At 35.8% G+C, this 22,719-nt stretch overlaps 1 protein-coding gene across 4 annotated transcripts in view; it reads right to left on the reverse strand.

Annotated features, from left to right (window-relative positions):
- Positions 1-22,719, reverse strand: part of LOC106086286 (uncharacterized) — a 245,847-nt gene that overhangs the window by 91,085 nt on the left and 132,043 nt on the right. For 2 of the 4 annotated variants that reach the window (XM_059368154.1, XM_059368155.1), the window contains one exon: positions 9,382-9,561. The exons of the other annotated variants lie outside the window; for them this stretch is intronic. In XM_059368154.1, coding sequence (XP_059224137.1) covers positions 9,382-9,561 — 180 coding nt within the window. The remainder of the gene's footprint in view (positions 1-9,381; positions 9,562-22,719) is intronic. 4 annotated transcript variants of the gene reach the window in all.

Genomic DNA, 22,719 nt, shown 5'->3' on the forward strand with positions numbered 1-22,719 from the left:
ATAATTCACATGTCCATAACAGGGCTTATTATGATAATAACCAAGATGCACGAGCCATCTTATTTGTTGCGGATTTGAAATTTGTCTAGTACGCAAAACAAAACTAAAACAGACATTATTTTGCTTCTTGCGGCTGATTTTTAAAGTTTCCGTAGATTTGCTTATTTCGTTTGTTTAACTTTGCAAGGAGAGCTATAATAAAGGGTGATTTTTTTGAGGTTAGGATTTTCATGCATTAGTATTTGACAGATCACGTGGGATTTCAGACATGGTGTCAAAGAGAAAGATGCTCAGTATGCTTTAACATTTCATCATGAATAGACTTACTAACGAGCAACGCTTGCAAATCATTGAATTTTATTACCAAAATCAGTGTTCGGTTCGAAATGTGTTCATTCACCGTAACGTTGCGTCCAACAGCATCTTTGAAAAAATACGGTCCAATGATTCCACCAGCGTACAAACCACACCAAACAGTGCATTTTTCGGGATGCATGGGCAGTTCTTGAACGGCTTCTGGTTGCTCTTCACCCCAAATGCGGCAATTTTGCTTATTTACGTAGCCATTCAACCAGAAATGAGCCTCATCGCTGAACGGTGAATGAACACATTTCGAACCGAACACTGATTTTGGTAATAAAATTCAATGATTTGCAAGCGTTGCTCGTTAGTAAGTCTATTCATGATAAAATGTCAAAGCATACTGAGCATCTTTCTCTTTGACACCATGTCTGAAATCCCACGTGATCTGTCAAATACTAATGCATGAAAATCCTAACCTCAAAAAAATCACCCTTTAGTAGTACATATGTCTGGTTTTCTAGTTTTTCCTCTGCGGTGAGAATTGGGTCGATTCTCGATTACAGTTGCAATAAATCAACAAGAATAATTGCAACTAAGATAGTAATAATTAAAATGCGCCTATGAATATGTACGACTGTATGTACCAAGTCTGTTAATTACATTTTACAACAGGGCGAGGAAAATTTCCATCCGAAATTATGACTAGAGATTTGCACTGAGATAGATAGCCAGGCGAAGTAGTAAGTGAAGCAATTGAATGGATTTAATTACATTCACGCGATGTGCGTATAGAATAGAGAAACTAAACTTGTGTAAATTAAAATGCCGTTACAACATCATCTTTTTAGAGATTTTTTACATTTCTTTGTTTTAGAGCCTAAAACAATTAATGAGATTGGATTGGTATGAGACTATGAGAATATATATTAGTATCTAAAATACAAAGTATAGATCAATTACACTGTACAACAGCCATACTTCGGAATGGAACACCCCATTTTAGGGTGGTGGCATTAGATCAGTAAAGCGGCACCACAAAAGAGTTTAGAGTTCTCGGAATATCTTCACCGAGAATCATTGAAGTCAGAACGAAAGCTAGGCTTCTGTTCTGAACATAGTAACATTACTGCAATGCTTGAAGGGCTTAATTAATCCGATATGATATGACAAACAATGAAATTGGTTTTCTTGTACTTGTGGATCATTCCAAAGTTTTCGACTCTTCTGATCATGTGAACTTATTTGAGAACTACAAAGTTTTTAGTTTCCTAACAACAGCAACAAACAGCATTCCGTTTACGCGGGAAATATAATATTTAATACTTCAATAGTACGTAGGGGAATACTACAAAGTTCTGTAATTGGTGCACGTCTTTTTTCCTTACCGTCACCCTATCTTGAATTTAACTAAAGGGCTAAAAACTGAAAGCTATATATCACCATTAATTAAAAAGTAGTTGTAAGTTTGAGTTCCTTCGACGAGAAAGTACAGAACCTTCTTTGAAATGTAAAAAAAAAACAGAAAGATAAGAAGAACAAGAGTATAATATATAAAAAAAAACCATTACAAAAACATCCATAACGCCGACAGGAAGCGTTTTGTCAATAATGGAAATATTCGGGAGTCTTGTGGGTAGTAATACCGTTGCTTAGGTATTACTACCCTCTCCCAAACATCTTTCAATTGAATCCCATATAGCCATGGTTTTTTACGCCGTATTTGTAATCTACTGCCGAATACTTTTTATTTGAGTCCCATATTGAGAGGAACGTCGAATATATCTGAGTAGAGGAGTTTTGGGGTTGGGGCCGCCCGCTGGGTACTTAAAACCAAAATGTAATACGATATTCATTTTCTTGTCCCCAATACCTCTCATTTGATACCCATATAGTGCTTACCAATCCACTTTTGGTTTTGGGGGGCCTTTTTGGTGTAAGTGGGAGGGTCAGCCACTATCCGATATTTAAAAATTATATAACCTATGTTTCCTTTTTTTGATTCTACGGAACAAACAAACAAACCGAGTCTCATAATGGGTCATATGCCCATTTGGAGCGTTTTTGGGGGGTGGGGTGACCCCCTACACTTCGATCTGATTTTGTATCCCAGATTCGTTAATTTAAGCCCCATATTGATATGGACGATCAATTTGTCTGCTTTTAGAAGTTTTGGGGTTAGGGCGAGTTCCTGGCTACTTGGACCATATTCGTATTCTACTCTTCACTTTTATTTTTGGGTAGTGCTTTTGTGGTAAGGGGGAGGGTCCGCCACCCTTCCGATAACAAAAAAATATATAGACTATGTTTCCTTCCAGATCAACCTACACAATCTGTGAAAATTTCAAGGTAATCGGTTGAGCCGTATTTGAGTCTATACGGAACAAACAAAAAAACACAAATTCAATTTTATATATAAGACATATATGAGAGCTACATCTAAATCCGAACCGATTTCTATGAAATTCACGAGTAATGTAGAGAGTCATAAAAATATATTTCCAAATTTCGAAAGAATCGGTTAACAAATTACGATTTTATTGCATTATAACTGCAAATCGGGCGAACATATATATGGGAGCTTTAACTAAATCTGAACTTGTCGAGAAAACTTTATAGATATTGTGGGAGTCGTCGAGTAAAGCGTTGTACAAATGATCTTGCAGAGGTTCTTGGAGTGAAAATCGGGATGAGAGCTATATCTTAATCTGAACCGATTTCTATAAGATTCACCAGTAATATCGAGAGTTGTAAGAAAATCCATGAAGGCAAATTTCGAGAGAATCGGTTAGCAGGTGACCATTTTATTGCTGTATTACTGCAAATCGGACGGACATATATATGGGAGCTATATCCAAATCTGAGCCAATTTTTTTCAATTTCAATAGGCTTCGTCTTTAGGCCTAAAAACATGCCTGTATTAAATTTGAAGACGATCTTACTTATTTTATTTTATTTATTTATTTATGGGTTTATTGTCTACACAACAAGATAATAATCTTATAATTAGAGTGTAGATTTATTGTTATATAATACATCCGACTAAATTAGGTTCTTAATAAATAAACTAGGTTACAATAAATAAAAAAAGGAACAAAACCGGATGAAAACTGCGACCTGTAGTTTGTACACAAATTAACATGGACAGACAGACAGACAGACGGACATAGCTAAATCGAATCAGAAAGTGATTCTGAGTCGATCGGTATACTTATCTATGGGTCTTTCTCTCATCCTTCTGGGTGTTACAAACAAATGCATTTAGTTATAATACCCTGTACCACAGTAGTGGTGTAGGATATAAAAATTCTAAATTAATCCCCTATTTTTTTTTTAATATTTGTTACTAAATGCACAACACACTTACCGATGACATATGATAATAAAAATGTGGCCAAATTTTTAATTTTTAAAACAAGACTTGAACTTACCTAAAAAAGAAAAAAGGAAAAAACATTAATTATCTTATTTAGAAAAATCAAGAGAGTTAAATATTTTTCTTAGAGTAATATCAAATAAAAATTAAAAAAAGTCGACATGATCTTTCGTGGAGTTAAGTGATTGTAAATTAATCATGTGTGATATTGAACAGTTATCATTAAATAAATGGTATTCTTGAAACTTCTGTTCAAACATACATTGTGGGAGTAATGATAGTTTTAGATAATAATGGATTTCGTGCAATTTTAGACATGTCTGTCTTATCCAACAAAAAAGTACATGGTGTTAAATATTTTAATAAAGAATCATAATAAAAAAAATATATTTCCATTAAAATGTTTCTGCTAGAGATGAGATTAGTAACATAACACGAACATCCGAAATATCTGGAGTGTGTGTTGGAGAGTGTGTTGTCTTATACACACTCTGTTTACTTGTAAGAATAATTATCGACTGTGAACATTTGCTTACCATAGGATGACTTAATTTATCATTCTGTTTTCATCTTTTAGAAATATTGATCCAATATAAGAATATACGATATGAATCGTTTAATAGCCAGTGCGGTAGTCACGAGTTCGATTTCCGTCAGAGGCCTTGTCTGTCGCTACTGTGGCATCACAATGGACAGAAAATAGTCAAGTGAGTCTGTTCAGAAGAAAATATCGCTCGACATTAACGAATATTATTGAGCTCACTACGGTTGTGAACGATGAATTTAGAAAAAAATACCAGACAGACTGTATTTATACTGATTTCAGTAAGGCTTTCGATAAGATAAATCATAAATTGTTATTAACCAAGTTGCATTACATAAGATTCGGTCCTTCGTTATTCAGTTGGATAATGTCATACCTTATTGGCAGTTCACAAATGGTGAAACTTGGTAATGCAGTGTCTAATTAAATTGATGTGAGTTCTGCGATTCCACAAGGGAGTCATCTTGGTCCTGTATTTTTTACTTTGTTCATTAATGACTTGCCGAATGTAGTATACCACTCTAAAGTACTTATGTATGCGGACGATGTCAAAATATTTCTGTCTTATAATCTCGAGATGTATCAAAGTTTACTGCAATCTGATCTTAACAGTTGTTTTGAATGGTGTAAAAATAATCTACTGGAACTAAATATTAAAAAATGTAAGCATATGAACTTTTTTAGACTAGGTAGTTTATAATCAAGTTATTATTTTGGTGGGCGCTTAATTGAATCTGTCTCATCTTTGACCGATCTTGGGATCCTTTTGGATCACCGACTAGATTTCCGGGAGCATATCTCTGTAATTACGAACAAGTCAATTGAAATCTAGGCTTTATAAAACGCTGGAGTAAAGAATTCTCAGATCCAATAGTTACTAAGCAGTTGTACAATATATTGGGTTGCCCAAAAAGTAATTGCGGATTTTTTAAAAGAAAGTAAATGCATTGTTAATAAAACTAAGAATGAACTTTAATCAAATATACTTTTTTTACACTTTTTTTCTAAAGCAAGCTAAAATTAACAGCTGATAACTGACAGAAGAAAGAATGCAATTACAGAGTCACAAGCTGTGAAAAAATTTGTCAACGCCGACTATATGAAAAATCCGCAATTACTTTTTGGGCAACCCAATATTTATTTAGTGCTTTGTATCTTGGAGTACGGTTCTGTAGTATGATTGAATCGGTTCAGAAACAATTTTTATTATTTTGCCTCAGGAATCGTGGCTGGAACCAGAAGGATTTGCCTAGCAATAATTACAGATTGAATCCAATTGAATTACCAACTCTGAAAAGTCGTCGCATTATGCTAAATGTAACTTTGTATGGAAGTTACTACCTTGATTTACGTCGTCTCGTTTAACATCGTTTCGATTTACGTCGTCATTCGATTTATATCGTCTCAGTTGTTTCAAACCAAAAAATGATCGATGGGCTTTTTTGGTTGCGCTATGCAAATTAGCCTATGAATATTCCACTAAAGAACAGGGGCAAACTTCTCACATATCAATGAGTCCTGTCCGATTCAAGTTTAAGCTCGATAATAAGAGACCTACTTTTTATAGCCAAGTCCAAACGGCGTGCAGCAGTGCTACACCTCTTTGGGGAGAAGTTTTTATATGGTTGCCATTCCAAATGGTACAGTACCTCACTGTTTTCTCCATTAGAAAGGGAAAACCACCGCCGATAATGTTGATGTCCTTGCCAGCATTCGAACCCAGGCTTTCAGCGTCATAGGCGGACATGTTTGCCTCTGCACTGCGGTGACTGGTTGCTTATTTCGGGGAACCCCAACTTTGATTGAAATGCGTGTCTGTTTGAAGTCGTTTGTTACTTTGTGAATTTCGGGAATCAAAATTTTGGTCGATGTGCTTGTTAACTTATCTCTTTTGTGAATTCGTGTTAGGAAATGAGTTCAACGAGTAAAAAAAGTGTGTTACAACAAAATTGGAAATTCTTGCTGATATGCCAATTGGGCGAGCTAAAACAAAGTTTACTGGGAATATTGCAAAAAAAAAGAATTAATATTTTGCAATCCCCTTTCTAAAGTAACCCCAGCATCACATATTTCTTTCTCACCCATGTGCAATGACGATGAATATGTAATCTATGAGGTACTAAAGTTAAGACCTGCAAACCAGCAAAAATTAAAGCTTCTAGGAACCAAACCAGGATGGTCGAGCGACATGCAAAACGACCACGTCGGACAAAATCTGCGGCTTCCGGGGGCTTGAGAAGTAAAATCGGCAGATCGGTTTATATGGAAGCTATATCTAAATCTGAACCGATATGGCCCATTTGCAATCCCCAACGACCTACATCGATATTAAGAATCTGTGTAAAATTTCAAGTGGCTAGCTTTACGCGTTCGACCGCTATCGTGATTTCAACACACAGACCGAAGACATGGCTAAATCGACTCAGAACGTTGAGAGGATTAAGAATATATATACTTTATGGGGCCTAAGGCGAATATTTCGAGGTGTTACAAACGGAATGACTAGATTAGCATATCTCCATCCTATGATGGTGGGTATAAAAAAAAATAATTTTTTATTACATTGCTAACAAAATAAAACAAATTTTTCTCCCACGCTGCTTTATTCAAAATAAAAAAATTATTTTTTTTTTCAAAAAGAAAAAAAACGCTAACTATACGATCTCCTACTCCATCCACCAGAGGACGACACATCAGGAAAGGGGGTATTTTTGACCATTTTCCCCCTAAACTGCACTTTTGCCTTTGGACTCATAAACATAAAGTTTGGTGTTATGACGTATGAGTAATTTCAATTTCGACTTACATCGCGATTTTTGGAAACAATCAAGACGTAAATTGAGGTATAATTGTACTAATCCGTCCGTTCGACTGTCTTGCTTTCGAAATCACGATAGGGGTCGAGCCTTTATTCGTTCGAAATTTTGCACAGATGCTTCTTATTGATATAGGTCGTTGGGGATTACAAATGAGCCATATCGGTTCAGTATTGAATGTAGCTCCCATATAATATGGTCCTTGGATTTTAGTTCTTGAGCCCCTAAAGGCCTCAATAGTTGTCCGATTTGGCTGAAATTTTGCATGGAATATTATTTGGTGCATAATCTGTTGTATGTAGCTCCCATGTAAACCGAACTCTACAATTTATTTTGTGAACACCTCGTTATTCGATTTACCTGAAATTTTGAATGTCGTGCTTTATTATGAATTTTCGATATGCTCCAAGTGAAATGACGAGATTTTATGTACCACCCTTTCCTGGTACTTAACATGTCTTCTTTCTTGGCCAATTTTAGTATCTTAGTCATCATCTTGGTTGTGGAACAATATTTACCTTCCGGAGCTTTTCTTTGCAAATTAATTTCTAGCAAAGGTAGGTCTTACAAAACACCTGCTTGTTGAAAGAATGTTTTATGTAATTACTTTCATTGATTTTGAGTAACAAAAAAATCATTTAATATTTCAAATAAAAACATCTTTTGCAAATGCAGCTCGGTTGGCTAGAACGTTGGCAACTCTGCATAGAATCAAAGCATAGATAAATAATATATGTAGATAAGGAATTTGAATTACGCATCTAGACTGGTTGCTGGCGCTAGTGAATATATATAAATGAGTGTTATGCCACAAGCCGAATTCTGCTCTTAATGTCATGCTGTTTGCGTCGTTTGTATTTTCTACATATTCATTATTTTCTTTCCCGTATGCAGGGTTTCTGCAGTATATAGGGTACAGAGGTTTACTGCAGTCTTGGCTTCCAATATGTGTGTCTTTCCTTCTTTTATTTATTTTTCTTTTGCTGTAAATTGGAAACTACGACTGCCAAAACCCCACATACGTGCATTACGCCATAATTTCCTTCATGGGAAAAGAAATAATGCATATTTAAAAAATGTAAAAGACGCAAACTGCTTGGATTAAGAGCAGAATTCTTGTTGCGGCATGTTCTTGGATAACTCTCATTCATCTGTATTCACAAGCGCCACCAGCCAGTCTAGCTGCGAACTTCAAATTCTTTATCTATATATAATTTGTCTATGATAAAAGTGGGGGAAAACATGCACGAATATCTAAATATAACGAAAATAAATTCACCACTCATATAAATGAAAGAGACTTGAAAATATTCACCACGTTTAGTGAAGACAACACTTTTATTAGTCTATTCAACAACCAAAGGCGATTTTACATTATGCCTTTGTATGGTAAGTTGTGTATTTCCTAGTGGTGATTTCGAAAATAGATAAATGAAGATAATTCAAGGTGAACTTAGTGCATTTGCTCTGACAGAAAGATAACGAATTCCAATAATAGCATGTCTACCTACTAAACACATACCAATTTAGATATTTTAAAGAAAAACGTTAATATTTTAAGTTAAAAAAACGCAATTCATAAAAGTTTTGAGAACTTATAAAAAAAGCTCAAAATCAACTTCTTAGTCGATATGGATTGCCAATAAAACGTTGTCGTTAAGCGGTGCAATTGTTTTTCAAAGATTTTTTTTGTTATTGCAAACGGAAGTAGAATGTCTTATGAATCATGATAGAGCTATTCGCTGTCATTTCTATGAATTTGAATTTTAAATTAACCACACGATTAATTATTTCCAGTAGTTCAAAACTGTTACAGAGGTGAGCTTAAAATGAATTCTAGTTAGGGCCTGATAGGTTTTAGCAGCAGAAAGCTTACTACAATTTATAATGGTGCCTTCATAAAAAATAAAGGGCATTTAAAAAACACATTAAAGGTTATACCACAAAGAGTAATGAAATTCCTTTCACCACCCTTTGCTATTTAATGCTAAGACATTTTTTTATTAAAAGTTGTTGAGTAGAGTCGGTGTAGAAAAAGAACAATGCTTTGGTTAATAATTAAAGGTGATTAGATAAAGTGATAGACATTTCATTCTTATTAGGAATAAGTTATTGTAGAATGATTTTCTATATGAACACAAGTGATTGCAGATTGATGGGAGATTTGGGACCCTCTACATTGGGTGCCCATGGGTATTAATAAATGCATACAAACAATTCTGGTCATATTCAGATGTTACCACTACATTCAAGTAAGTTAGGTGAGGTGCAACGAACTTCGAGGTAGGGCCAGGAAGGATGTTAATCATCAATGAAATTCAAGTTGTTGGCAATGCGTAGCTTACCTGTTCCTGCCCATCGCAACCATCGTTATATGTCGAAGTAGAAGTGGATGCTATAGAAGCATTGTCGCCTCCAAGCATACCTTTGTTCAAATCCACAGAGGATTTGCACTTGGATTTTGAACGACCCGATGAACGACAACGCAAACTTTTCAACACCGATTTGGAGCGAGAACCGGCCAACTTTTTTTTTGTTTATAAAGAAATTAGAAAGAAATATGGAAAAATAAATCAGTATTTGTACAGAAATAAAATGGGGTGTATCACACACACACACATATACAGAAATAAAGGTTATTAAGGTGTTCGGTTACATGAAGGAAATGATGAACATTTATGGTGTTATTAAATTTCTTTGGCTAGCATTTCCCCGCCAAAAGCCTTTGGCTTGTGATGACTTGCGAATATGGTTTTCATGAAATTTTCCTTTTTTTCTGCTCGTGCTTCCACATAAACCACCACACATTTTAGTCATTTTTGTGGCATTTTTTTTTGTTTTGGTTTACAGTTTTTTTTTCTTGGTTTTCCTCTTCATGGCATAGCCATGTGAGCTTTTTGTGCAGTTTCATTTCCGGTCATTGCGTTTGATCACAAATTTTTCAATTACAACCACCACCAATTAGCCGGTGATTGGTTTGGTCATTGTATGCAGAGATAAAAATATGGAATTACTAGCCGTCTTGGTTTTTGGCCTTTGGTGTTTTTTTTTTTTGCTATATTTGACCACAAACTGCATTTGTAGAAGCAACCACCGAGGCATTAGACATATGTCTATTTTGTTTGCATTTGTCAGTCATGGCAATAAATGTTTTAATTTTTTTTCTTTGTATGAATTGGAAAAACTGTGTTGATGTGGATCATGGTGCCATATCATGTAGAAAATCCAATCTGATTAGATTCGAAGTGAGTTAAATAATTTGTCTGTTTTTCTTAAAGTTCTCAAACCTTAGATAGAATTTAGGAATTTTAAGAACAATAAGTAAAAACAAGCTAAGTTCTGTCGGACCGAATCTTGGAAAAAACCTAGCATTCAGCTAAAAATTCTCACCTACTAACTCTGTCATCATCTGGATTGTAAGTTATAAGGAAAATAAAATAAGGGGGGTTTCGGTTATATGGGGACTAAAGGTATTTACTAACACGACTGAGAGATATAAATTGTAGTTGATGAAGAGCAGAAGTGTCTTCCTCGTAACAAATTTCACCAAACTCGGATACGGTACAATCTGTATCGGGAAGTCAAATCGGTAATCGGTTTATCGATTAATGAACATATCTGGGAGCATTTAGTGTGGTATAATGGTTCTTTAAGTATTTCATTTTACCCAAATGGGGCGAAAATGGAAGCTTCTAAGGGCTCAAGAAATCATATCGAAAGTCCATTTTAAATGCAAGCTAAAAGAATGAAGAATTGTGTCTACTGCACTTCTTTGCCTGCAGTGACCACAATTTTGGTCCGGCCATTACCAAATTTTAGAATCAATAAAAACTAAAGTGTAGCAATTTGTATCAATTATAACGAACATAGTGAGTTAAACCATTTTTTCATATGGAGCAAATTTAGATTTGCTACCAGATTTCGGAAATCTCGTGTTTTGCAGCGAGGTTTCCCATACATTTTAAATGTGAGCAAATCTACTTATTTGAGGAGATTTGCAGCAAATCTCCTTCCAAATTCAAATGAAACACTGCATTTGTATGAATACCGGTTATTATTCGGCGGACCAAATCTTAGATACCCTCCACCAAGGCTCGCATTTGTCAAATTCTTTGACCGATATCTCCTTATAGGCAAACAAAGGATAATAGATAAAGGGACCATACTCAAGAAGTCAAGAACCAAGATCGGTTTGTATGAGAGATACATCAGGTAATGAACCGATTTAGACCATACATGGCACTGTTATTGGAAGATAAAACAAAACACTTCATGCGAAATTGCAGCCAACTCGGATAATAATTGCGCTCTTTAGCGCCTCAAGAAGTAAAGGTCCGAAATCGGTTTAGATGGTAGCTATATAAGGTTATGGACCAAATTGAACAATACTTGGCAAGCTTGTTGGAAGTCATAACAAAACACCTCATGCAAAATTTCAGCCAATTCGGAGAAGAATTGATCCAAGATCGGTTTATATGGCAGCTATATCAAAACATGGACCGATATGACCCATTTACAATCCCAACCGACCTACACTAATAAGAAGTATTTGTGCAAAATTTCAAGCGCCAAGCTTTACTCCTACGAAAGTTAGCGTGCTTTCGACAGACGGTCGGAAGGACACGGCCAGATTGATTTAAAATTTCATGCCAATCAAGAATAGTTTGTTTAACTTAAACCAAACCAAACCTTACCTAAACTAGGCTAGGTTGAAAAGAGGGTGCGGATATTAAACCACCCCAATCCACTATGGACATACACTCAAGCCAGTAATCGGCTTGCTGTGAGTTTTAAATACTAAAAAAGTAACCTCGAAAAAGTAAATCTAAGTTAGGAATTCCGTGCTACTTACAAAATTCTTAATTGTTTTGCATGCCATGTTCCTAAGTCGGTTCATGTCTGGTATTGTGTCTCCACCTAAGTGCCGGTGTCTGTTTTCCGCGAAATCTGGGAAATTAGATTGGAACTGCCCCACATACCCTACACATGCTATCACTTGCCGCACCGATTTTGTATAAGTCAGCTCGTAGTCCTATGTGTCCCGTTATGATACCATAAGCTATACTGACCTCCTTCTTACTTTCTTTCTGTAATAGCTTCGTCCTCTCACGATACGGATCACCCTATACGATTTTTGTCGTCTAACCGACTGTTTCGCTGTTCCACAGTGTTATATGCGCGTTCGTCGCCCACACCCTTAACTCAGACTGCCTCGACCCTCCGGCCTTTACTGCCAAATCGTCTGCCTTTTCACTGCCCCTTACTCCGTTATGGCCCGGCACCCAAACCAATCGGATTGTGCCATCCTCAGAGAAAGCGTTAATCTTCTTCTTAATGTTCGTAACCTTACCGTCCTGTTTGTTATTGCCCTTATGGCCATTTTACTGTCCGTAAAGATGTTCACACCGCAGGACCGTTTATAACTGTTCCCATTCTCGATCCATTCTCTCATCGCCTTAAGTGTTAACACCATACCACATCACGCATTCCGCGATCGCCCGGATCTTCGCCTGCAGGACTCTATTATGGTCGAAAACAGATCTGAGTCACTGGGTTCTCAATGTAGATTCCCAGACCCAGTCTGTCCTCCAGTTTTGATCCATCCGCGTAACATGATCTTCGAGATGGTAATATTAAGGATCCGTCAGGCCAAGACTGTAACGCTGGCGGCAGTGCCTCGCACTCGACCTCAAGTGTCGTCTCAAGCAACCGTTCGGAAACCTCTTTCATTCCTTCCTGGTTTCCTATCATCGCCACTATTACAACTCGATAGTATGACCTGCTCATAACCGTAGTGGCTGCCTGACACTTAATCTGTATGCCTAAGTCGGATATCTAGAATAGTCTCCAGTGCCCTAGGAGGGCATGGTCCTCATCGCTCCGACCATGCCAAGACAACATGTTCTCCGAACCTGTTGTATTATCCTTTCGTTGCACTTTTTCTCCATCGCAGCCCACCAAGCTACTGAAGCGTAAGTACGTATGGGTCAACTTACGCTCCTGTAGAGCCAGTGGACTATCCTCACATTCAGGCCCCATTTCGTGCCTATGGCCCGTCTCCATAGTGGCTAACATCTGTGAGCCTTCTCGGTACGCTTCTGAATGTGACACTTCCAATCAAGTTTCCTGTCCAAAATCACTCCTTTGTGTTTGACCTTGTCAGATATCGAAACCGTTGTATTGAGGAAACGTGGTGAGTCAAATTGGCCCACCTTCAACTTTCTTGTGAACAGGCAAATTTCAGTCTTCTCTAGATTTAAATTAAGGTCTAGGTATAGCCCAGTCGTATGCCATCGGCAAGACCCATCGGCTCTTCCGCATATTTGGTCCGGATCCTAGAAGTATTATCACAACATAGCAGACGAGTTCAAATCCCTCCTCAGTCAGCATCCGTAATATGTTATTTATGGTGGTCACCCAAAGTAGTGGTGATAAAATACCCCCTGTGGCGTGCCCTATGCCACTTTCTCCCTTATCTAATGTCATGGGACCCACAATTTATGCACCTGTTCCTAAGCATATGGTTCATACAGTCTCTAAGGAGCGGGTCCACCCGATACTGGTCTAAGGACTGGATCAGTATGTCGGTTCGGACATTGTTAAAAGCCTCCTCGATGTCAATGCATACCGCCAATGTGTACGCCTTGGCATCGAGGATTGTTCTATTTTATACACAACCTCGTGCAGGGCAATCTCCACCGACCTTCCCTTGGAAGAGGCATACAGTTTGTATCTGAGAAGTTCGCTGAATGTCCTACTCTTTAGCATGGTATCCACAATACGTTCCATGGTTTTGAGTAGAAAAGATGTTAAGCTCATAGATCTGTAGGCCTAAGGTGAGTGTAGATCTTTGCTGCAACAAGGATTGTACGTCCAATTCGCTGGATGAATGCCTTCCATCTATTACAACATGATTCCCAATCACCAATGAACAACTTTAATAAGAAGTATCTGTGCCATATGTTCGTGATTTCTATAATAGATGGGCGGATATGGCTTGGTCGTCATTAATTGATATTTCGAGATGATACAAATGGAATGACGAGATTAGAATACCCCTTACCATTAGTGACGAGTATAAGAAGTAAATATTGGAAAATTACTTTTTAAACCATTTTGAATAACAAATTACTTATTATACTCAAAACAATAAAACGTTAAGCAAGTTTTTACGACAAACAAAATACTTTTATCACTAAGTTTTGCTTTTTATGTAACCGTGTAACGTTTCGCTACAACAAGTTAAACGTGGTATTATTGAACGTAACTAACTTTGTTTATTGTAAACCCTTTAGTAGACGAACTACGGTAAAAGGTTCTTCCTTTTTTTATAAAACTAAAAATTCTTCAATTGAAAAAGTGCTTCGATAGCCGCAAACGCTTATATCGGACGAATAATTATTCTCTTGTGTATCTCCTATGAGAGAAAGTGTGAGTATTTGAGCGTATAAACTAGTGGTTGGCAAAAATACTCACTCTATTGCACATTACTATTTACGTACAGAAGAAAATAATCCCAAGCAGAGCCATAGACTTGTAAATAATTGCAATTGTGTGTCCGTCACTAGTATTTACAATTCTTACATACAAATCTTGTCCCTGTTTGTTTTGACTGAGCAAAGAGCAGTATATTGATCAGCTAGAACGAGTGCGGATGGTAAACTCGGAAAGTGTACATTTTTAAGGTGTCGGTACAAAAATGCTGGTATGTCCAATGACAAAAATCATTAGAGCAACACGCAAATGGCTACTATTTACAGGAAAACACAACAAGAATTTCTAAGGCACATACATTGCTTGGCAACATTTACGCGATAAAGAAATATCCATCTCAACGTAGGTATTTAAACCTGCGAAAACAACAACAGCCTGTTGTTGTTTTATTTAGAGCATAACAAATACAGCAGATCATAGCACAAACCTATAATGGGTTTTGCGAAAATGAAAGGCTTTTAATAAAATTGTATATCATAACATCGAAATAAATCCTAATATAATCTGAAATAGTTTAAGTTACCAACTAAGATCTGCTTATAATTCGTAAAAATTTTAATTTGAATTATGTTGCAACATTAAATTGAACTTGGCATCATTTTCAAAATGCTCAATCCATTTTAAACGTTTGACATTAAATTAATTTATAAATAAAGAAAAACTAGTTGAAACCCACAATATATCAAGAATGAAAGAATTTATCGCAAAATCGGACGAACATATTTATGGGATCTATATCTAAATCTGAACTGATTTCGAGCTAACTTCTCAGCTATTGTGGTAGTCATTGAGGAAGGCGTTGTGCAAAATTTTGGTAAGATTGGTCAATAAATGCGCTTGCAGTGGCTCTAGGAGTTAAAATCGGGCGATTTATATACATGAAGGCTATATTTAAATGTGCACCGATTTTTATGAAATTCACCAGTAAAGTCGAGAGTCATAAGAAAATTCTTCCTGCCAAATTTCGAGAGAATCGAATAACAAATGACCATGTATTGAAGTATTACTGCAAACCGGATGAACATATATATGGTAGCTTTATCCAAATCTGAAGCGATTTTTATCAATTTCAATATGCTTTGTCTCTAGGCCGAAAAACATGCCTGTACCAAATTTAAAGCCGATTGGATGAATACTGCGACCTGTAGTTTGTACACAAATTAACATGGACAAACGGACATAGCTAAATCGAATCAGAAACTGATTCTGAGTCGATCTGTATACTTATCAATGGGTCTATATCTCATCTGGGTGTTACAAAAGACTTTAAAAATGTTTATGCAAAATGTAGTGTCGCAAAATGCAATTTTTTTTTTAAATTTTGGCTTTAAAAATAATCTCGAGAATAGGTTGTCTTTAAAAAGTTTTTTGCTGAAATTTAGTCCCTAAAAAAAATTTATTAAAATTTTGTCTTTCGAAAAAATTTTATTGACTTTTTTTTACAAAAATTTTGTCTTTGGAAAATATTGAATTAAAATGATGTCTTTGGAAAAATATTTAAAGAAATTTTGTTTTTAAAAAATAATTTCAAGGGGATTTGGCCAGTGCTTTTTTGCCATTAGCGAATATTACGCTGAAATTTGCCTTAAAAAAAATTTCATCAACATTTACTACGAATTTCAATACAAATTGGTAATGAAATTTTGCTGAGGCTAGGGCCGCCGGCCTATATTGTCTTTGTAGAATATTATTGTATAAACATGAAATTTTATCATTTTAAAAAATGTTACTCAAATTTTTTTGTTTAGAATACATTTAATTTAAAATTTTTTTCCTTAGACAAAATCTTGGGGGTGGGGGCTCGATCCCGAGGGGCCCCCTGGCTACGTCCCTGACTGATATCAATTCAAAAATTTTTTGCAATGGAATTTTTTAAATAGTATAGGAGCATCTTTTTTTCTTGCTTTCTAACCCACCCCAATATACATTATCAGCTCATATCTGATTAATTCATTTGATGCCTATGTCACTGTGCGAGTTGCATGGTTGCGTGCGTTTTTTCGTTGTCATGCTCTAAATGTTGCCGTATTTTTTCGTATCCTCGGTTTGTTGTGACAACTCATCTCCGTTGTCATTTGTCGAGGCTTAGTTTTGTTTTGATTTTTAATTGTGACTGTTATTTGTTTGCCTCGTAAGTTCTTCACTTTGCTGTTGATGTTCAGCAGATATTCTGCAGCGAATCTTTAAATAACCGTTTAGGCTAATTTAATGGTCGTTTAAGCCAAGGTGTTTACGGGGTGTTGCACCACAATGAACACCCAAAGGCCTTAAACAGGGCATTGAGGCATACAATGCAACTTTGTGAAGAAATAACATGACTTTAAATAGACAATTAGAGAAATGCGATACACACCAAAGAGGTAATTTAATTAACAACATTTAATGAAATAATTTATTTGAATCGCATGCTTTGTCAGTTTTGCCTGAAGAAAATACACCTGTAGAACAACTGGAATTGAATTTCAAAGGCATTTCACCAACAGGAAAGTATCATAATGTAAATGGCTTTCAAAGAAACCGAGTTAAAATATATTTTGAATTTATTTTTAGGAAATTCCAACCATTTTTACATATTAGCTGATACCCCACACTTGGCATTTTCAAGTGATACCTATCAAAAACATCTTTAAGAGGTACTCAAGTACAAATTAAGATGTACTTTGAAATTTTTGCCACTTAAAGTTATCTCATTACTTTTTTATTTTCTTGTGGTGGCTTCAAGAGTTTTTGGTGTTAATTCTCAATACCCATTGGGTACAATCAATTTAAATCGCATTCAAAGTGTAAGAGAAATATGTTATCAGCAATACGATCTTGCGATTTGGAGTGGTACCTTTTTAAATAATTGCCGCTTGGCACCCAAATTGATTGAATGAAATAAAACCAATATAGAAATCCAAAACGGAGTTTTATATACAATTTATATTTTTAGTGCATTGAAAATGAAAAAAACATTTCTTATGCAGTTTTAAAAAATCAAATTTCAGTATGTATTACATTTGAATTGTTGTATCTAAATATGTATAACCCACACCATTACTGTGGTACAGGGCATTACATCCATTGTCAAAGAAGGATCAGTTGAGCATAACGGCTAAGAATCACTTCTTGATTCGATTAAAGATTGTCCGACTCTCTATATGACACGCAGAAAAAAATTAATTTAATTTTTTTTTTGATTAAAACTGTGGTCCGCACTCGTTGGAACGTCGAGTGGCCCATTGTAACTCACTGTTCCAAATTTCAGCAAAATCGGGTTCAAAACCGTAAGTTTGAAGATCGGCTTATATAGCAGCTATATCCAAGTATGATCTGATTGGTATGTCGAAATTTCACCGAAATAGGGCAGAACTTAAATTGGTAATTCTATGGATATCGGATATACGGATATCGAATTACCTACCACAACTAACTGTGCTAAATAGGAAATAAATACGGCTTTAATGGGTCTAAGACCTTACATCGGGAGATCGATCTTTGTGGGGGCTATATTAATATTTAGTCCGATATAGACTATATTCGAACTAAACCTACTTAAAAATAAGACTGTGTGCAAAGTTTCAGCGCAGCATCTTCAATAGTATAACCTCCACCATAAGATGAGGGTGTACTAATTTCGACATTCCGTTTGTAACACATCGAAACATTGATCTGAGACCCAACAATGTATATACACTGTCGGACAAAATTAAGTGCGATTTTAAAGGGTGATTTTTTTGAGGTTAGGATTTTCATGCATTAGTATTTGACAGATCACGTGGGATTTCAGACATGGTGTCAAAGAGAAATATGCTCAGTATGCTTTGACATTTCATCATGAATAGACTTACTAACGAGCAACGCTTGCAAATCATTGAATTTTATTACCAAAATCAGTGTTCGGTTCGAAATGTGTTCAAATTTTGACAAATTTTGTTCAGCGATGAGGCTCATTTCTGGTTGAATGGCTACGTAAATAAGCAAAATTGCCGCATTTGGAGTGAAGAGCAACCAGAAGCCGTTCAAGAACTGCCCATGCATCCCGAAAAATGCACTGTTTGGTGTGGTTTGTACGCTGGTGGAATCATTGGACCGTATTTTTTCAAAGATGCTGTTGGACGCAACGTTACGGTGAATGAACACATTTCGAACCGAACACTGATTTTGGTAATAAAATTCAATGATTTGCAAGCGTTGCTCGTTAGTAAGTCTATTCATGATGAAATGTCAAAGCATACTGAGCATCTTTCTCTTTGACACCATGTCTGAAATCCCACGTGATCTGTCAAATACTAATGCATGAAAATCCTAACCTCAAAAAAATCACCCTTTATATACATATTTTTAATTTTTTTTGATCGAAACATATATTTGTTGTTTTCAAATGTTTATAAATTATAGTTTTATTGTTAATCCAGTTAATAATTTATCTAATAATGACCTTTACATTGAATTCTTACTTTCTATTTTCCATTTATAATACAAACTATTGGGTTGCCCAAAAAGTAATTGCCGGTAATATTGTAGTAATATAGTCGGCGTTGACAAATTTTTTCAACGGCTTGTGACTCTGTAATTGCATTGTTTCTTCTGTCAGTTATCAGCTGTTACTTTTAGCTTGCTTTAGAAAAAAGTGCGCGAAATTTTGTTTACATTTGTTTGTTTGGCGTCAATTTTAATATGGGTACCACATGTATTGAAAGAAATTCATTTAACAAACCAAATCAACGCTTGTGATATGCACCTTAAACGCAATGAATTCGATCCGTTTTTTAAATGAATCATAACTGGAGATGAAAAATGGATTGTTTACAACAACGTTAGTCGAAAACGATCATGGTCCAAGCATGGTGAACCAGCTCAAACCACTTCAAAGGCTGATATCCACCAAAAGAAGGTTATGCTGTCTGTTTGGTGGGATTGGAAGGGTGTGGTATATTTTGAGCTGCTTCCAAGGAACCAAACGATTAATTCGGATGTTTACTGTCAACAATTGGACAAATTGAATGCAGCCATCATGGAGAAGCGACCAGAATTGGTCAATCGTAAAGGTGTCATATTCCACCAGGACAACGCTAGACCGCACACATCTTTGGTCACTCGCCAAAAACTGAGTGAGCTTGGCTGGGAACTTTTGATGCATCCACCATATAGCCCTGACCTTGCACCATCAGACTACCATTTATTTCGATCTTTGCAGAACTCCTTAAATGGTAAAACTTTCGGCAATGATGAGGCTATAAAATCGCACTTGGTTCAGTTTTTTGCAGATAAAGGTCAGAAGTTCTATGAGCGTGAAATACTAAATTTGCCAGGAAGATGGCAAAAAGTTATCGAACAAAATGGCAATTATATATTTGATTAAAGTTCATTCTACGTTTTATTAAAAATGCATTTACTTTCTTTTAAAAAATCCGCAATTACTTTTTAGGCAACCCAATATATGGCACATAAGGAATTTCAAGTGACAAAATAAAGTAACACTTCTCAAATAAATATTATAAAAAATTAAATAACTTTAAAATTTAGTACAAAATTGCTCCTCCTTTGTTATTTATGACTTCTCTCAATCATTTCGGGATATTTTAAGCAAGGTTCTTCAAAGTACTTTGCATTTTATCCCAAATTTTTTGAAGATTTGATCTGGATTCCATCGGGAATTTGTCATCTAGGATAGCTCAAAGATGCTCTATGGGGTTTAGATCAGGGCTTTCAGCAGGCCATTCTAATTTGTCAACGTTATTTTCTTCAAAATATTTTTAGCGACCTTATTCGCGTGCCTGGGGTCGTTGTCTTATTGAAAGTTGAACTCACCCAAGCCCATTTCTTTCGCACTGCTATAAAGTCATCCAGTCATTTTAAAGTCAATTTTTACAAGCCTACCAACTCCTGAGAGGAAAAACATCCCCACACCATGAGGCTTTCTCCATCATGTTTTACAGTATGTAAAAGGTTTTTCGATTTTAGCCTTTGTGTTGGTTCACACCTCACTCTTTTCCGATTTTTGAAATTTTTTATTTCAAATTTTAATTCGTCTGTCCAAAAGCCAATCGGTTTTGCTATTGGCTGCTCGTAGGAGAGTTTTTTTTTAATGAAGGCACTTTTTAAACCCCTTTCATTAAATCTTCTTTGGACAGTTAGAGTCGAAATATTTAATTCTATCTTCTTTTTATATCTCTGGCTGTCGTAAAATAATTTCTCTTAGTTAGAATTGCATTATGATCATCCTCAAGCTTCGTCGTCTTACGTTTTCTGCCACATATTTTTCAAACTTTTATTTGACTTCCTTATTTTATACAAAGCAATAATTTTTCTAGCCCCAGAATCTGATATTTTTTACTTGGAACTCAAAGCTTTCAATTTCATCCCATTTACGAGATCTTATACCAACATATCCTTTTGAGTTTCGGTTAAGGGCTTCATTTCGAAGAAGTAATGGTCCATGCTTATTTTCTATATATTTAAGAACGAAAAAGTTTGGTACTTTGCTACAAATTATTCTTTTTTAATAACTTATCACAAATTTTTATTGTTTTCCATTGGTAAAAAAGCCGCCTTTTATATTTATTTATACTATTCAGGATAAACCAATGCAGGAGAAGCCAATCTCTTCGTATAAAAAGGTGTTCCGAAGATTTAAAAATTGGTTTTTCAAGTCTCGTGGTGACTGGGAGGGTAGAAGGGTTTTTATTTGGGATGCGAACACATTTTCTCGGAATGCTGCCCGTGAAATTAGCGATTTTTGACATTGTGAAAGTTTGGGATCTACAGAGGACACCTTCTTCAGCTATAATCTAAGCCGAAATTAAAAAAAAAATTAATTATTTAAGGAGCTCTCTATTTCCTTCGCAATCGCCTGGTTGGAGAGCCTTTTGACCTTAAAAACCTTAAATTTTTTTTTCCTTTATCTTCAGCTAGTAAAGGGTTTTTAAGAGCCATTTCCGTATTCGGGCGTTTCTAACAAAACAAATTTGGTAAGGGTAATTTGGTAATTGATCATCAAGAAATCAAAAACAGTGTATTTTTTTGTCTATGTTCATAAAACTTGCAGGCCCAATTTTTAAAATGGACTGAACCTATTTTTATTTCGCACCCGTTTTCCATAAATTTTAAAAATATTAGCAGTATTTAATGTAACACGTACAAATTTAAGATTTTTTGTTTACGTTTTCGAGTGAGCCTGTAAAGGGCGCAAATTTTATCCGATTTGGTTGAAATTTGTACAACAACTTCTTCTATGACCTTCAACATATGTATGTGGCAAATATGGTATGAATTGGTCCATAACCTGATATAGCACCTATATAAACCGATCTCCCGATTTTACTTCTTAAGCTAAAGTTGTGCGCAATTCTTATTCGATTTGGCTGAAAATTTGAACATTGAATCCTACTATGGTCTTTAACAACCAAACCAAGTATTGTCCGAATCGATCCATATTAATTCATATCCATGGTCCTTTGTTTGCTTATAAAGAGATACCGGGCAAAGAACAAATGCAATCCATGGTGGAGGGACGAACTTAGCACGCTCTTACTTTTTAAAGACTGTAGCGTGATTTCAGCAAACAAACGGACGGACATTTCTGGATAGTCTTAGATTTCTACGACAACTAAGAATACATATACGGTCGGAAATGAATATTTCCGGAATGACAAAATGAATATACTCCCTTCCTTTGGTGGTATATACAAATGTATATTCTTGGTCGTGTTAAATGTAAGATGATCCAAAGAAGGGCTATATCGGATTATATCTTGATATAGGTCTATATTTGTATTTAAGGTCTTAAACTCATAAAATCAGCAGTAAGTTGCGCAAGGCCCCTTAACATTTGATACGAGTATTTTTTTAGATCGGGCTATATTTGGATATAGTTGTCATATATACCGATCTCCCGATCATAGGTCTAAGGCCCATTGAAGCGGCATTTATTACCGGATTTCGCTGAAATTTGGCACAGTCTTTGGACTCACGACATATGTGTCGAATATGGTCTAGATTGGGCTATGTCTTGATATAGCTCCTATATAGACCGATCTCCTGATTCAAGGTCTACGGCACATAATTTCCGTATTCATTAAAAAATTTGGCTGAATTGTGATCTGTGTTGAGCCCTTCGTCGTTCGTACAGAGTATGGTTCGGATCGAACCACATTTGCCATACATGCCGATCTCTCGATTTAAGGTCTTTCACCCATTATTTCCGT

The sequence above is a fragment of the Stomoxys calcitrans genome, chromosome 4 (assembly GCF_963082655.1).
Source record: "Stomoxys calcitrans chromosome 4, idStoCalc2.1, whole genome shotgun sequence".
Taxonomy (NCBI): Eukaryota; Metazoa; Arthropoda; class Insecta; order Diptera; family Muscidae; genus Stomoxys; species Stomoxys calcitrans.